At 40.9% G+C, this 17,202-nt stretch overlaps 1 protein-coding gene across 2 annotated transcripts; it reads left to right on the forward strand.

Annotated features, from left to right (window-relative positions):
* The first annotated feature begins 1,065 nt into the window (after window positions 1–1,065).
* On the forward strand, window positions 1,066–7,972 carry LOC103353049 (uncharacterized). 2 transcript variants are annotated; one of them, XM_008275805.1, is made up of 3 exons: window positions 1,066–2,551; window positions 3,947–4,595; window positions 7,360–7,972. In XM_008275805.1, exons 1-2 carry the CDS (start codon window positions 1,547–1,549, stop codon window positions 4,490–4,492), a joined length of 1,551 nt encoding a protein of 516 aa, XP_008274027.1. In that variant the 5' UTR covers window positions 1,066–1,546; the 3' UTR covers window positions 4,493–4,595; window positions 7,360–7,972. The 2 variants fall into 2 exon arrangements, with proteins under 2 accessions (XP_008274027.1, XP_008274028.1); XM_008275806.1 differs by having other exon boundaries at window positions 7,363–7,972.
* Window positions 7,973–17,202: the final 9,230 nt, after the last annotated feature.

Raw genomic sequence — 17,202 nt, forward strand, 5'->3', positions numbered from 1 at the left:
ACTGATCTGACTTATATATATAAGTCAGATCAGTGTGCTGTGTTTCATCTGGAACAACAATCTTTCCAAGCAGCTGTGACTGGTCCGCTCATCCTCCAGCTGGGACGAATGAATCTCCTTCATCTTCCTCTGCTGTTATTCTCAGTAGTTCTTTTTCACAACCCATTGTTTTCAAAGCTCCAGTTATTTTCTTTGAAAATAAATGCCTAGCTGTCCCTAGTCACTGTGGACAAAGAGCCGCAACACAGGCGCGTTATGCTATTTTGGAAAGAGAGAGAGCTCTTGATTGCTCATCCTGCTTAATTTTGCTTTTGTTTTTTTTGCTCCATTCATCTGGAGATTATGGTTATCTATAGTGAGAAGAGACTGATGTATAATGAAGCAGATGATGAATTTAACAAAGCTGGAGCACATTTCTGACAGTGTGCCATTAAAGTGACATTTAATCACTATTGTATGGACTGGAGTGGAACATATACTTACTCCACAGCTACTATACTGTCTGTGCTTGCCTCAGCAGAGTCAAGTTTTGCTCAACTGTTGAGGTAAAGTCATTTTCACCGAGACAATGACAGAGTGGGAAAGACAGGAGTGGCAAAGGACAAAGACAGGAAGAAATTGGTGGTGAGAGAGGTAGAGAAAAATGAAAAATGCTCTCCTTGTACAAAGGCAGTGGCTCTGTCTCCTTGACTCAGAGTGCTGTCTACTCCCTTGTCTGTGTATGTTAGAAACCCCACCTCCCCCAGTGCTTCTCTCCTCCCCTCCCCTTCTCTCTCAGTCTCTGGCCGAGGAATCCCAGGCAGCGTTTAATTGCAGAGTGCAAAGGCTTTAGTTTGGCTAATGAGCTCAGCACTGGAGCGAGGACTCTTTCACGCACTCTCTGAGAGGCAGAAACCTATGTGGAGTCCTTCAGCGGAGGAGCCTCACACAGCTGCTGGATTTCATGTGGTGGGAAAGACGAAATTCTCAGATTAAGGTACAGCTGTGTATGTGAGAGAATATACCAGAGGCAAGAGACGGAGTAAGAGGTGGAGAAAGAGAGGTGAGCGGGAGAGGGGAGGGGAGGAAACGGGAAATACATTGCCAGAGAGAGAGAGAGAGAGAGAGAGAGAGAGAGAGAGAGAGAGACTGGAAGCCTGCAGCAGCAAATGAGACAGAACAACGAGGCGGGAGAGGTAGAAAGAGAGACGAAGAGGGAGGGAGGTGGAGAGGGGCCCCATGTAGGAGAGAGGGCTACAGGGTGAGGAAGAAGAAGGAGTAAGAAAAAGTTAGGTGAAGTAGGAGAAGGCTGACTCGGGAAAGTACGGACATAAAGATTAACAACTACAGGAGAGAAGAAGAAGAAGGGAAACAACAGACAGGAAGGAAGGGGAGGGCGAAGTCTTGGGCAGAGAGTAAAAAAAGAGCTGGAGAAAAGTTTTCTTGTGGGAAGAGGCAGATGAGGAAAACAGAGTGAGCGAATGACTGGCCTGGAGAGAGCTGGGAGGGGAGGAAACCAGTTGTTTTCTAAGGCGTTTTCTACACAAATCTCAGGACGTCTTTGGACATGTACACAGAAGGCGCACAAACAACGGGACACCACCGATTTCTTCAGCACAACAACACCCCCACCCCCTGCCCCTGCCAGCACTGCATCCACTATGAGCAGCCATACGGCTATCACGGTGGGCCGGGATACAAACCAGCATCAGCCAGACAGATGGACCACCCATCGCTGGACTGCAGGAGAGACATCCAGGCTCCTCGGGTTAAAGACGTAGGAGACAGAGCTTTCGTAGTGGACAGAGCTGAGAGAAGCGGTCATTGCAGCCCACAGAGGAAGCCTGTGTTTGCAGGGCCGGGCCCATACAGCCCGTCAGAAAACTTGAGCCAAGTCTGCCCCTGGGAGTTGAACCCTGCCCATTGGAACTACCCACCAGAGCCTGGGGTGAGACACTATTCATCTGTCAGAGAACAGTGTGGCTGTGTGGTGCGCAGCGACACCAGGGCACACCCGGTCAACGCTGGGATACCACATCCTCTTCCTCATCTTCAGGTCAAAGGTCAGAGACACAGGCACAGAAGGACTGTCAGGTATGTTGCTGTGGATGAGGAGGAAAGCTGTGGATGCAAATCTGAGAGCTATCACTTGGAGCTACATAATCCCCAGCCAAGTCATTTGCACATGCCAAATGGCCACAGTAGATTGAGGCCTGTGTTCTTTGAGGGAGGAGAGGAAAGAGATAACCATCAGGACCAGGGCAGACTGACGGGTGGATCAGAGGAGGGTTTAAATGGATGCGGTAGCTCTCATAAAGGATTCTTCCCCACTGAAGTTCCACAAAAGCATCTGACCCAAAGCAGACGAAAGGGGTCCTGTGTCCCTCCCTCTGCCATCACCAGTCCAGAAATTTCAAAGTTGACAACCAACAACGACCACCAGCGCCAGTGTTTGGAGGTAGCAAAGCAGAAGAGAAGCCAAGACTCAGTGAGGGATCAAATCCGACAAGTGGTGACAGATCTGGAGGACGTGTTGGGGGGTTTGAAGCAAGTTCACATTGAGATGAAAGAGGTAGGAGGGCCTATTATTACAGATGTTTAATCATGTCTAGCAGGTGTCTAATCATGACAGTCTGGTGCAGATGTCCCAGCCTTTTATCAGTTCCCCTCTGGATACTGTGACATTTAAAATGATTACCACAAAACCTGCATTCTGACTAAGTGACCCACAGTGCAGAACAGTCTGACACAGGTCGTGTATCTGGGTGTACATGTTCACGAGAGCATGTCAACATGTGTAAGTGTGCATGCGGACTGTATTGTTTGTGACTCAGTCATCATCTCTTACCGAAGCGCTGATTGAAAGCGATTTGCTCTGACCTTTTGCAGAACACTGCTGAAATTGGCAGTGTTCCGGCCAGCACATTAAAAAGCCTGGCTTGAGACTGTTACTAAATTATGCCTTGCTCTTACAGTATCCATTTTGCATGCAGCTGTAGAATAGCATTGATTCACAGCTGAACGCATCTGTGCAAGTCCAGGCATTTTACTGTTACATATAAAAACCTCAGTAATTGGAAATTGACACAGTTGGAAACAAAAGAGGTCCAAAAAACAGCTTGGATTTGAGCAACTGGTTAAATTGTTGATTATTGCTTCATTTAATAACAAACTTGTGGTTATAAATGCCGATTGGTGGCAGTGTAAGAAATATTCAGATTGCTTACTGAGGTACAATATGTAGAAACATTTCATTACACATAAATGCACTGCTTCAAAATCCCACAAAGTCAAAGTATGTGAAAGCATGGCCTATACTGCAACTATCAAAGTAAAAAGTACTCAGTCTTTAAATTTGCCCCTTGTAACCAATACATTATCAAATATTACATTATTACATTGTTAATACTAATGTCTCTAAATGGACTGTATTATTTTGACTGGTTAAGAAGGAACTAATTTTAAGAATGTACCAAAATACAAAATTTTGGTTTGGTACAGCAGTTTCTGAACTAGGGTCAGGTCCCTCCAAAGGGTCACAAGATAAATCCAAGGGGTCAGGAGATGATCAATAGGTTACAGTAAGAAAAAATAAAACTAAAGTTCTACTACAGAAACTTTTGTTCTTAGCTAGCTATTGAAGAACTTTACTGCTTCTTACTACAAATTTGAAACATAACAAGGCGCCTCAACTACACAGATTTTTCTTTGAAGGACTACAAACAAAAACCAGGTTTACCCTTTCATAATGCGTCGTATTTCACAAGTGTATAATTTATTTTTTGATTTATCTTAAAGTGCACCTGATAGCTAAAGCTGCTGAAGACACTGAGGCAGTTGAGTAGTAAGAATCCTATTTCCCTGCAGACTGTAGTGAAGTGGAACTGAATGGCAATATGCAAGTAAAGTGATGTATCTCAACTTGTACTTCAGTTTGGTTGTATTCACTCTCTATATTATCATTCAGGTGGTGGACCAGATTGATCGTCTCACAGCCAGTATCGACCTCACTGAGGAGGCGCTCTGCATTACTCAGGGGTCAGCCAACATCTTTCAAGACTCTACTCATTTAGGAGACCTCAGGTTGGCCCCGCTGCCCAATCACAAGCCTACGTCAGTTCAGGCATCACAACACATTGATGAAGACCGCATCATCCTCAGAACTAACTCTCCCTCCCCTGTCCACATGGCATCAGTTGTCAAAACCAGTCGCTTCATCCCTCCAAGTCTCAATAAGGATGTCAGCCAGGAAAGGCCGGGTGTAAACGGCCACCCGCCTCACCTGTACCCCCCCAGAGACTCCAACCACACCGGTCAAACTCGGATAGAACCCCACCCACAGACCCTAGACCCTAAAGTCATCATAGGGAACAGCACCTCCTACCCAAGAACTCAGAAACCTCCACCCTACCCCCAAAACGGTCGGTGTGGGAAAGGTGCACATGCGCCTTCCAAGCCTGCAAGGACCCCTGCCAACCCTGGGAGAGGACGTCAGAGCACCAGCATGGTGTGAAGGAGGGGGGGTGGTCTGCCCCAGTGCCACGGGGGCCTGAAACATGAGACCCTGCTGCAGTGAGTGGAGGTCAGAGAGGGACCAGGCAGGGGAACAACTCATGGTAGGTTCAGGGGGCTTTTTCATGTCTCTACTCTTTAACAGTGTTGATGTTTGAGTAAGGGCACGCAGCAAATGACGTCTGCTGTGTTTACTGGCAGCATAGTGTTTAAAGTCAGGAAATGAATTGCAGTGTTCCTCCCTGTTACAAAAAAGATGTATGTGTTTGATGTATGTGTGTGTGCGGTGTCTGTGTGTGGGCGGCGGTGGAGGGGGCGTAATGTGTCTGCTTTTGTTGATGTCACATGATTTCCCAGTCTTCACCACACTGCAAAATGTGTCTGTCTTGGCAAGAGAAAAAAAGAAAATTTCATTCACTGGAGTAAAATTCTGCTTTTATGGGTAGATTTGAGGAATTTCTGCTTTTAAAAAACCCCAACAGATTAGCTGCTGGTTATTACAAATGTATATTTTTACAATTCCAGAAGTTTAAAAATCCTGTTATTTTTCCTTTTTAAATTACTTTAATCTGTTGAATCTGAAAGCAGACGCCAGATAAAATCTTGAGACAGACCTCTTTTTTTTGCAGCGTAACTGAGTCATAACTTCGAAGGAACTAAGACTTGGCAGGAGCTCAGTGGTATTTGGCAAAAGAAGACCCCATAGCTGCTTGACTCCAATCATGTGACACAAAAAAGGCATCATTAGATTTACAGGATGATCATAGCTCTGACTCAGAATTGGCATAATTTACTGTTAGGGGTTGATGAGGAGGTACTAAGCCTTTCTTCTCGTGCCACAGTCAGATGTATCATTACTGACAGTGAACTAGAAGCAGACTTAATAACAAGATGGCATCTGTGAAAAAGTCCCTGCAGCACAAATGGAAAATTAAACATCATGTACATACAGTTGAGCACTCCTCTAAAGAGTCCACCTTTGCAGATGCTGCAGATACAAATGTGCATGTTTCTGTACTTCCCTCTTGTGCAGAGTATGCGTAACTGCAATCTATTTTTCTGGCCTCTTGGAGTTGGGCAAGCACAATCTGGTTTTAATCATAAAACCCCCTGGCCACGTGCCAGAACAGAGTGAGGCAAACTCTTGGTATATTTGTGACGTCCATATAAACAGGAGCAACCCGGCACAGCAAAGCTACTCTCCACATATTGCTACAGGGAGACGCGCTTCCAAGGCTGCAGCTTTCAGGTCGAGGCTGGCTGGAAGAGGAAACAGGTCCAAAATGAGCACGTTCTTGAACTTTCCATTTATTTGAATATCGGTTATGTAATGTTGCTTCTGTGTTCGACACTGTCCTTTCAAAGTTCTTAAAGCATCAATGCTGTTGGCATTTCAAAGGCCTGAATCATCTGAATTAGTCACCTTAATCAGGTTCAATGTTAAAATAGCACAAGACATTTTGTACTAAGCAACCCAGCTGCGCACTAAAAAGCTTTCCCTCCACACTTCTTCTTCATTGTTGAAAGAATCCCCAACAGTTTTGTTTTAATGTGGTTCACAAGTCTGGTCATGATTAACTAACTTAACTGCATTAAAAAAAAATACAGCAGGAAAAAACCCAAGAAAGTTTGATATTTAGAGTATGTCACATTCACATGCAAAAGTGAAGAACAGATATTGCCTTTTCACATGTTTCCCTCATTTTCCTCGATCCAGTGATTGGGCACTCATGTCCTATAAAGGTGGGCACTGTTATTTGGAAGAGATCATCAGATAGAAATGTTATATTATAGGATAAAGGTGAGCACTCATTGATCCTTCCGTCTGAAGGGACAAGTGGACCTGAACAATGACAGCAAAACATCCTCCAAAGCATCACAGAGTTGGGTTTTCTATTAACTTTTAACCCATCTGTATATTTTTTTTATATTACACATTATTAGCTCTATTGATATATTTTGTTAATATCATAGAATTCCCATGATCTAATGCGTGTGTGTGTAGCTTAGAACAACACTCATTTAATCTTGTTATATAAACAGAAGAAAACTAGAATAAGCAAATGTTATTTATAAAGTTTGCTGCCTATATTACCGACACTGCTGGATAACTGACAGGGAGAAGTAGGAGGTCACCAGAATCTTCAGACCCCATATTTCCTTATAAATCACAACATCAGCTGAAATGTTGAAAGTTTTAAAAACTCAACATTTTAATTTAAATCTTGTGGTACAATGTAGTGAATAATTCTCAATAAATGTGCTTAATCAGCATACCTGAAACCAATTTCTAGACAGTAAAACAGTCAGTCAGATAGCATTCCTGTACAGGAGCACTGGTTTGGGTTGTCTGCTTTCTGCACACTGGATGAGGGGGCACCGTGCTGCTCACATACTGCATATTTTATGGCTTTATAACTTTTGTTGGAAGTTTAACTTGATTTTTCCCCCCCTTATGTCCTGTTTTTGAGTCATTGCTGATGATGTGTGGTGACTAATTAAGGAACAACTTTCCTGGCCTCTACTTTCCAAAAATGTCCTTACTCTCAAGGTCTAAAACTTTTTGTGGTCATCACGAAAGCGCAAGCATAAGACCAGACAAACAAACGTCTTGCCACATGCTTGATAAAACCCTGATTTACAGTGCTCCTTTACAAGCAAGGCAATGTGACTCACAAGGACACACACTGCACTCACACATAAACATGCTCTGTTTTTGTGGCTCCATTACTCAAAGATGCTACAACAAAAGCCTTGAGACACAGTTTGAATATACAGTATCTGATTGAGGAGCAGCACTGAATGCGAGCTTCTGAGTTCTGAATTGAAATGATTTTTCCCCCCATCCCTTCTCTGATGTGTTTTCAGCAGGAACTGATGCCACTAAGACAAGCTGTCAGCTGGTGGAAACAGAGCACGGCCTGAAGGTGGGGATATTTCCAAAGGGAAAACTCACCCAAGAGTCGACCTGCAACTGTATGTCATGCAAGCACAGGAGCATGGAGGAGAGGCAGTGAGATATCTTTGAGAATTTAAGCTGGTGATGTGTGACAAACAATGAAAAGGATAAAATGCAAACTGTTACCCAACAATCACCAAAAGAAACATAACAATATCTTTTCATGAAAGTAATAATATATTTGTATGTATTTTTTTTTCAGGCAGCTTATACCAGTCTGGATACTACTTAACCTTAAGGTTTATGTCATCCAAACTATTGTAAAGATATTTTCCATATAAAATACAGTTTTTCTGCCTGCTACATGGTTGTTGGGTATGTAAGAGGAAAAAAAACTGCAAGGAGACAGGAAAGTTGGAAAGGCAGAGCTGAGATTAAATTGCAATATAATAAATTCTCCTGCACTTTTCTCACACAAATCAATCTGACATCTTAAATATCGATTTCCAGAGATGTTGCATTGACCACCGAATGTCCCACATTTAAATCTGAAATAAAAGAAATGATGCCAGCATTTTATCATCTGTGACTCTGGGAAATGATTTATGCCTTTACCAAGCCTGACTGAGGTAAGCGTGGCTGTGCAAGCTGTAGAAATACTTCTGATCTGGAGATGGCAGTGTGTGATCTCTCGTGGCCTTATTCTGTCAGGACGATTGCTGCGGTGTCCCGGGCCGGCCAGGCCAGCGTCTGCGTCTCTGTTTGTTTAAATCTTGTCTGAGAATTTCACCACTGTGCTCTCACGAGCTCCTGCTGCTATCATAGGACACTGCCGCCCTCAGAGAGCCGCTGCAGTCCCTCTACCTTACAAAACATCCCTCCTTTTCTGCCTCTCTTTGTGAATGTATCACTGATGGTGAGTTGCAGTGACAGATGGAAGATGACACATGCAAACTGTTAACTGTCCTGGCCACTTTGTCACTTGCTGTCTGTGTCTGCAGCCTACAGCAGTTTGAGTAATTGAGCAATCGTGGCAATATAGTGGCTGTAAAGAGTCGATAAGCTGCTGCAGATTGATGGGCAAAGTCATGTGCCAGAGGCCATTATTTCTTGTCAAAATTTTAAATAAATAATGTTTTGGGCCCTCAAAAAAAAAAAAAAAGTCATGGTTTAATAACAAGAAAAACTAGGGGTGAAACTAAGGACTATTCTATTAATCAATTTGACTATTGATCTATTTTTGAGTAGCTGTTGGGTGTATACGTTAGACAATAGTAATGAATTCCAATCAGAACATCCCAGACTTCAGTGTCAACACAAATCCATACAGCTACCACTGAGGAAACAAACGTTGCTACACCTGTAAAGCTTTCCAGTTTATCACTGCAGGTGGTGGATTAATGACACTTAAACGTCATAGGGATTTTTTTAGTAACCAGTAAACACTGATTTGGATGAACAACAGCTGCTGTGGTTTTTCCAATTAAAGTCACTCTCCAGTCATTGATTATACTCCTAAAAATGCATCACTGCATATCAAGGTTTAATATCCATCCATCCATCCATCCATCCATCCATCCATCCATCTATACACCACTTAATCCTCACTAGGGTCACGGAGGGGCTGGAGCCTATCCCAGCCGACTCAGGGTGAAGGCAGGGGACACCCTGGACAGGTCACCAGTCTATCACAGGGCTACACCTAGAGACAGACAACCAAGCACACTCACATTCACACCTACGGACAATTTAGAATCACCAATTAACCTCAACATGTTTTTGGACTGTGAGAGGAAGCCGGAGAACCCGGAGAGAGCCCACGCTGCACAGGGAGGACATGCAAACTTCACGCAGAAAGATCCCAGGTGTCCACACCGGGACGCAAACCGGCAACTTTCTTGCTGCGAGGCAACGGTGCTAACCATTGCGCCACCTTGCAGTCCAGGTTTGATATTTAAAGGGGATTTTTTTTTTTTTTTACCAAAGAAATCCCTTCCTGGCTTAAATGTAGCTTTACCACCTCTTCCTCTAGAATGTGTGGATCTATGTAGTCCCTGACTTGCTCTCCATCCACCCCTCCTCACTGAGTGCAGCTCAAGCACACCAGCTCACCTACAACTCTGCTCAAACACTGTAAAATTACTCTGCGCTACACCATGTCAATAAATTAGATTTTCTTCAGTGGTTTTGGATATTTTTTCTCATGTTTTTCTTGATGTAGTAGCTTTAAAGAAATTAATTAATTTAACAACAAAGTGTTTTAGGCAAGTGACCTTTTAAATTTTACATTATTGAAGTTGTGTATTTCACCACATTTATTTAATTAACACAAATTTCAATTGCCCCACAAATTATAAAAAAATATGAAAAGCCCTCTCTAACTGAACAGATTTGTCAAAAAAAAAAACCTTGAACAATCCTTAACAGTTTTTAATTTTTTTTATTTATTTATTTTTTTGCTAAACTGAAGAACAGGACAGTAAATGGTCTGCACTTCTATAGCGTTTTTCTTCCTTGGTGGTACTCAATGCACTTTACAGTGTTTTCTCATTCATCCATTCACGCACACATGGGCAGATTCCACTGCTGAATAAGACCACCATTAGCTGTGTGAAGCAGCACAACATATTCCCTCAGCTGTATTAGCAAGTGTAGCCTGAACTCTATATGAGTCCACTGTTGGTTATATCACAGCTGAAAATATTCCCAAATGTATTGCTTTAGTGGAACTTATTTGTAAAACGCTTGATGAACACATTGAGATGTCCTTTGTATTGTATTTGTTCAGCCTAGCATTACATGCCTGTAACTGTCCAGGCACGTTTAATGAGAGGACAAGGGACTTAACATCCTGAACTCAAGACGAGGACAAATGTAATTATCTGGCCAGTTTCATTAAGTTACCACAAGTTGAATTTAGCTCTAAATTAATGAATGCAGTATGGTGACTTTATTTTACACATGATAAAAGGTTGATTTCCCATGATTTTATAACAATCCCACCCATGATGTTTACAACTTAAAAGATTTATCTAAATCAATAAATTACTGGGATTAGGTCTCTTAAGCTACTTTTTTTAGAGTGTATGTTTGCGAGTTTAATTTATACACATTTTCACTATTTAGAAATAAAGCAACTTCTTGGAAACCAGTCAAAATGCAGTTAAAAGATTTTTCAGTATGACATCAGTGCATTTTCAAACCTTTTTCCTTGATGGTGCCAAAGCTTTCTAACATGACACAATGATTTCCAGTCAGAAGCAGCAGCTGATAACATTGAGACTGTGGTTCATGAGGAATAAACTTCAAGAGGCCCATCAGGTCAGCCCAAGTTAGTCCAGAAAAAACTCTTAACGTTAGCCTTAAATAACCCCAAATTGGCATACACTGCTATTTGTTTGCTGCACAAGTACAGACACACTGATTATGGATAATAATATAAGCATGTATGAAAATCCTGCCATTTAGAGTTAGGAATAACTCATGTGTTTAACAAATAGGCAAATACATAAGTTATCTTGCATAACTTCTCTTGACTTACTGGAGTGGAAACTGCATGTAGTGTTAACTGTAAATACACTTACAAAGACAACTCAAGCAGATCAAAATTTAGATTTTTTAAAAAACAAAAAGTTTGGCTTTTGAAGCTTTAATTTGATTTTAGACTATTTTATTTCAAATGTGAGTGGATTTCTCCATCAGAAATACACCACACTAAATTTGCAGAAACAATAAATAGACTCCGTGCCTGTAAAGTTTCCCCTTTTGTTGGTTTTTAACATTGAATCATAGTCAATTTATTTTGGCTTTTTCGAGAATATTAACAAAAAAGATTTATGTCAAAGTGAAAACAGATTTTTAAAACAAAATGTCAATTAATAACATATGTAAAACATAAAATAAGCAATTGCATATGTATCCACCCACTTCATGTCAATATTTAGTCGGCACACTTTTGGCCGTAACTACAGCATTAAGAATGTGCATTGTGTATATAGTTCCTTGCTCATCTGGACACTGCAATGTTACCCCATTCTTCTTCGCAAAACCGCTCAAGCTGCTCAAGCTCTGTCAGGTACCAGGGATCATAAAAAAGGCTTTTTCAAGTCCAGCCACATAATCTCAATTGTACTGAGGCCTTGAGTCTGACTTGGACACTCCAGAGCATTCAGGTGAATGTTGTCTTTAAAATGTTTTTGTGTGGTTTTGGCTGTATGTTCTGGATAATTGTCTTGCTGAAAAACAAATCTTCCACTAAGTTGCAGTACTCTTGCGGACTGCATCAAGTTGTCCCCCTAGGGCTGCTGCCAAGAAGCATCCTGACATCATGATGCTACCGCCATCATGCTTCACAGTGGGGATGGTGTGTTTGTGATGATGTGCAGTGTTTGGTATCCATCAAAGTCAGCGTCCAGTCTGAAGGCCAGAAAGCTCCATTTCAGTCTTGTCAGGCCTAAGAACCTTTCTCCTGCTGACTTTAGTCTCCCACATACCTTCTGATGAGTGTTAGTCAAGATTTATTATGAGCTTTTTTCAGTTTTCTTTTCGCCAAAAGCTTTGACTGGTGAAGAACAGACATATTCCTTTCGTTTTGAATGATGAATTTAAGTCTACCCCAAGAGATATTCAGTGGCTTGGAAATGTTCTTGTATGCATGCCCTGACTCATGCTTTTCAAAAACCTTTTCACAGAGTTGCTTGGAGAGTTCTACTGTCTACATGGTGTGTTTATATCCAGGAGTACTGATTCACCAGTCGCTTGTCCTTCCAGATACAGTTCTCTTTATATTATAGTCACTGAGACACATTCACTGCACTCAGATGATCTTCACTAAGTGTGACTTCTCACATCAATTAGCTGCACCTGTGTTGAATTAGGTGAGTCACTTCTAAGAGGTGAATATTTATGCAGTCACTTATTTTACCTTTTATATTCTTCATGTTTTTACTTAGACTTAAAAGAGTTTTTTTTGTTGTTGTTGTAAGGATTTGTCCAAAAACCCAAATTGAATTGACCATGATTCAATGTTGAAAAGCAATAAAAAGGAAAAAAGTCAAAAAGTAATAACAAATTAAACTCAAAATTAATAAATCATATTTCTATTTCACTGCTATAACACAAGAATCTCCATATCTGGGGTAAATAAAGCATCTACCTATCAGTAAGGTTTAATAAAATCTTGGCTGCCATCTTGCTCGAATTGATTAATGTTCATAATTCAAAATGTGATTAAACAGAAAAAAAGCAGTACTTCCTTTTCTGTGAGGAGCTCGGGATGCTTGGTATTTTTTCTATATAAAAGTGATTGTATACAATTGGGGATAAGTGTTTCAGCAGTAGATAATCAGTCATAGATGCTGAATTGTATCCTCTAAATACTGCATTTTCTTAAACCCTCAAACAATGAATATTTCTATAGTTTAGTCATGAACTGTGTCAGACTATTTTCCATATTGCAGATACAACATTGCCCTGCTTCCTATTCACAGAAATGGTTTGGGTACAGAGATAAAAGTCTATTTTTTTGAAAGAACTTTCTTTCAACTAGTCTGTTTGACTGAAATCTGACTTTTTAAACAAATATCTTAGGGTGAGGGAAGTTCAGACTGCTGTGTGAATACCAATTCAAAGTCACAATAAAACCATCAATCTTCCGAGCAGCTACTTTAGAGTCTGCAAGCCTGGATCTCAGATAATGTCTGCAGCATCTAAACCCTGATGAGCTTTGAGAAAGGCCATTTCTTGGCCTGCTGTCCAAGTCTGGGCCTTCTGCACACCCTGTCTATGAATCTTGTCAGACAGAAGGCACACCGGCTGAGCCGTTGGCTGTGCCGTCTTTGTAAATACTGGAGTGCGTCTGGAATGTCAGACAGAGATTCAAACCAAGAACAACACTGACTCTGAGTCCCGCCACCTCCCGATTGTCTCGTCCACCCAAAAATAACACACGAGTAGGATGCAGTTAATGCCACAGGTGTTCAGTAGATGTCGGGCGGAGTATTGTTTCCTGGTCTATTAGGGTTCTGGATGGAAAAATCCAGCACGCTGGAGTACTGCCTTTGTCTCAGAGGCAGCTACAACAGATAGGTGCTAATAGATCCAACCAGCCTCCTCAAACACAGAGCCAGGCAGAGACAGACAGCAGCAGCTTGCAGATAATGATATGTAGTTCCAACCGGTTTTATAAAAGTTGACCACTAAACAGGTTTCAGATTAAGTTAAGTTAAGACTAATTGATTTGCTGTTCCAGTATAAGTAGTAATACTCACTTATTGCATGTCTGTTAACATCAGCATATGTCAGTATATCATATTTCCTTGCAGGAATTTTAGATGTTTAGATTTTTAGCCATGTATAGTACCATCAGGTGTGCAGTATGACAACAACAACCTCAAACACACAGCCAGAGTCATAAAGACCCATCTTTCACCAAAAGAAGAACAAGGAGTCCTGCAGTCCAAAGACACTGAGGTAGCTCAAATCTACAGAAGAACTGTGACAACTGTGAGATGCTTTGAACCACCTACCAAGGCAAGTTTGCTGAGGAGAACTGCTGTTGTTTAAAAGGAAAAGTGTTTTCTTCTGCTGAGAGCTTACTTAGTATGAAGTTAATTACCAAAAACTACTCATGCATTATTTGTAAAAGCATCCTGATTTTACACGTGGTAGCAATTACAGTAGAGTTTGATGTAGTGAGGAAGCTTTCAGAAAAACTTACTCACTGTCGTACAACCGTTCCTTTTCAGATAATTGTGTGTGGTGAAAACAGTTTTTGTAACACAGTGCAGCAACTATGCCAAAAGTCCAGTCCAGGGATATTCCTTTTCAATGTGTCATCTTTGACCACAGCTTAACGTGAGTGTGATCAGTGTGCCTGTAAACATGGTTGATGAAGCCAGGCAGTTTTTTATCAGGGTGGCGAGGCTGACACCCCCACTCACACAGGAGAAGCACAGACATTGTTGGTCATTCTTTTTTCAGTATGGCAAATTGCTGTAAGTAGCCAATTCTTTTGGGTACTTCATGACTGTTGTGTACAGCAATACAAATCAATTTTTAAAAAATTGTCAAACAAAATATGCTTTTTAAATTGCTAAAATTACAATTTAAATAACATTAGGGCTTGGGCGAAATTTTGACATATAAGATATTAGAACTGGAACATTAGTTTGTGCATAGTCCTCAAATGGGCTTCACTCCTGGTTGTGTAGGATGGTCAGAGCCACTCTGAGCCACGCCTTGGCTCCGCCCCTGCAACTGTGATGTCACAGGGTCCTGCAGCACACCTGTGCATCACTGCAGCGAGGTGTGAAGTCAAACCATTGGGGTCAGCGGAGAGATTTTTCGGTAAAGAGTGTAAAAAGTTACTCTTTCATTGTGAAATTCAGCTCAGTAAATTACACAGTACAGTGCAGTACACACAATACATCCACTGGCATTAGTAAGAAATAGTAAAGTGAACTTATCAGAAATATTACTTAACTTATTGTAATTTAAAAACTGAAAGTAACATTTGTGCATATATTGGCATACATTTTTTAGAACTTTATAACTCAGCTCTCCTGAGTATTTTACAATCCTGTGATGTAGAAAAGAGGTGTTTATATGTTGTAGGCTGAGGACTACTGTCTACCTGCTTATATTAGGTGACCTCCTCTTTTATACTTTTACTGACAATATTATCATTATATTCTACACTGTACATTTATTTTTTTAAATTCAAAAATATTTTCCATTTTTTAAAAGACAATTGGTTTCTTTTGACAAAAAATACTTGCCAAAAAATAAATACTTACACGATCGCAAGTAAAATTAAGGCTACAAAATGTATTTTGTATTTTAACTATGGAAAAGTATGTTTAAAAAAAAAAATACTAGTATTATTTTTTATTTACAATCTGGACCCACAACCGAAAGAAAAATAACTTTAAAGGATTATAATTAAGTTGCGATTTTAATTAATTTTTTTCTCTGAAGTTAGTCACACAAGGAAAATAATTTTCTAAAGTTTGTTGTGTTCATAAGCTCACAATCAAAACATTGTTTTACCGTCTCCATCGTGACTAGGAGCTTCCTTTATGCATCTGAAATTACACTGAACAGACTGCTTCACAGAAAAATTAATACAAGTGTTTAAAGGGAGAGCTGAAGAGCTTACAGACAAAGCAGTGGATAAAAATCAGAGAATAGCAAATCCTTTGAGCCGTCCCTCCAAATACCACCCAAGTCACAATACCACCCAGTCTGAAAGAGAAACAGAACTCATCATCAGTCCCACTCGAAGATGACTCCACTGTGTTTTGTCTCTGAGCTCCATGCAATTTTCACTGGCCAAATTTACAACACTGGTTGTCTAAGTGACCCCAAGTGAGGAAGTAGCACAGCGTGTCTGCCCGCACACCCTCGCTGGTCTTCGGCTGACCTCAGCTCTGTTCTTAATCTCAGTAAGATGACAGAAGTGCTGAGGAATTTCTCTGCTCGGTGCCTAAACTAACCTGCCAAGACATTCTCTTTAGGCAGAGCACGTTCCTCTGTTACGTCCTGACCAGCTCTCACGTGGCCCTGCTTTGTTGAAATATGACCTGCAAATACCAAACTCTGCCCTTAGTAACCTCTCCAGACACTGCCCACCTACGTGCAGATGCATCCACAAAATATCTCTCCTTGCCACAATATGTACAGAGGAGGCCGCAGGCAAGCACATGGCAGAGCTCCTCCCTTCCTCACCTTACCTACCTGTACGCTAAGGCCAACTGAGAGGTGCCAGACTCCCTTTTTTTTGTATTTGCCATTGTCAGTGCCATTCTGTGCTTGTGTGAGGCTAACGAAAGACTCCGTCCAGATGTTGGTGTGAAGCTCCACAGCTGAGCAAACAGTGTCTTCTCTACAGCATGATATGTTTAAAATGGCAAGCCAGTCCAAAAAGGAGCAGACCGACTGGGTTCTGAGGAACAGAGTGAGTCAAACACTGATTATCTGATTGAGGGGAACAGATTAAAGTTCAACATTATGGCTCCAAAAGAAGAAAAAGTCCAGAGTAGCACCAAATGGTGAAAGAAATACTGTGTTATACGACTTTGGTACTGTTTTTAACACAATTCTGCCACTATACTTTTAAAGGCCTCAAACATACGTCATTTGAAAGCACAAAGTCTCAGGATGTGAATGGTGTAAAACATTTTAAGACACTAATGTGACAGTGGCGACAGCGATACTGTTGTTCTTCACCTTACTTGTTAAATCGTTATGTGCTGGACAATTTTCACCACAAGAGTCCAATGAGCAAAATATTTTCAAGCTTTTTAGTCAAAAAGAAAGCATATGTTCAAGGGTTAATGGAAAAGATCTTTCCCTCTTGTTTTTCATCAGTTTGCACCTATCAAATATTGTTTTTAGCTGCAGCCTAGCCACAGACAGTCAATCAGTCCAGCGATGTGAGTCAGACAGAAATACTTCATATTATTAGATGACTTCTGTAAAAATGTTCCCAGACTTTACAGTGACTCCAGTCTTTGATTTTGGGAGATTTTTATTCTACTTCTGCAATGAATTTACAGTTTGAATAATGAAAAAAAGGGGGGAAAAAATAGAATTAACATGTACTGTGTTATCCAGATTAGAAAAAAAAATCTGAGCTCCACAAGCTATAGAGAGGCAGTTTGTCTAGACCTATTTATTTTACTTCTACAAACTAGAAGCTTAACACAACAACTGTAAATAAAGATATTTCACTGTGCTAAATGTATCTTGCTCTAACTTACAGACAACTTCTTCCTCTGTTTGTCATTTTTCAGCCATGCTGCATTTATTTC

This window comes from Stegastes partitus, unplaced genomic scaffold (genome assembly GCF_000690725.1).
Source record: "Stegastes partitus isolate 25-593 unplaced genomic scaffold, Stegastes_partitus-1.0.2 Scaffold59, whole genome shotgun sequence".
NCBI lineage: Eukaryota > Metazoa > Chordata > Actinopteri > Pomacentridae > Stegastes > Stegastes partitus.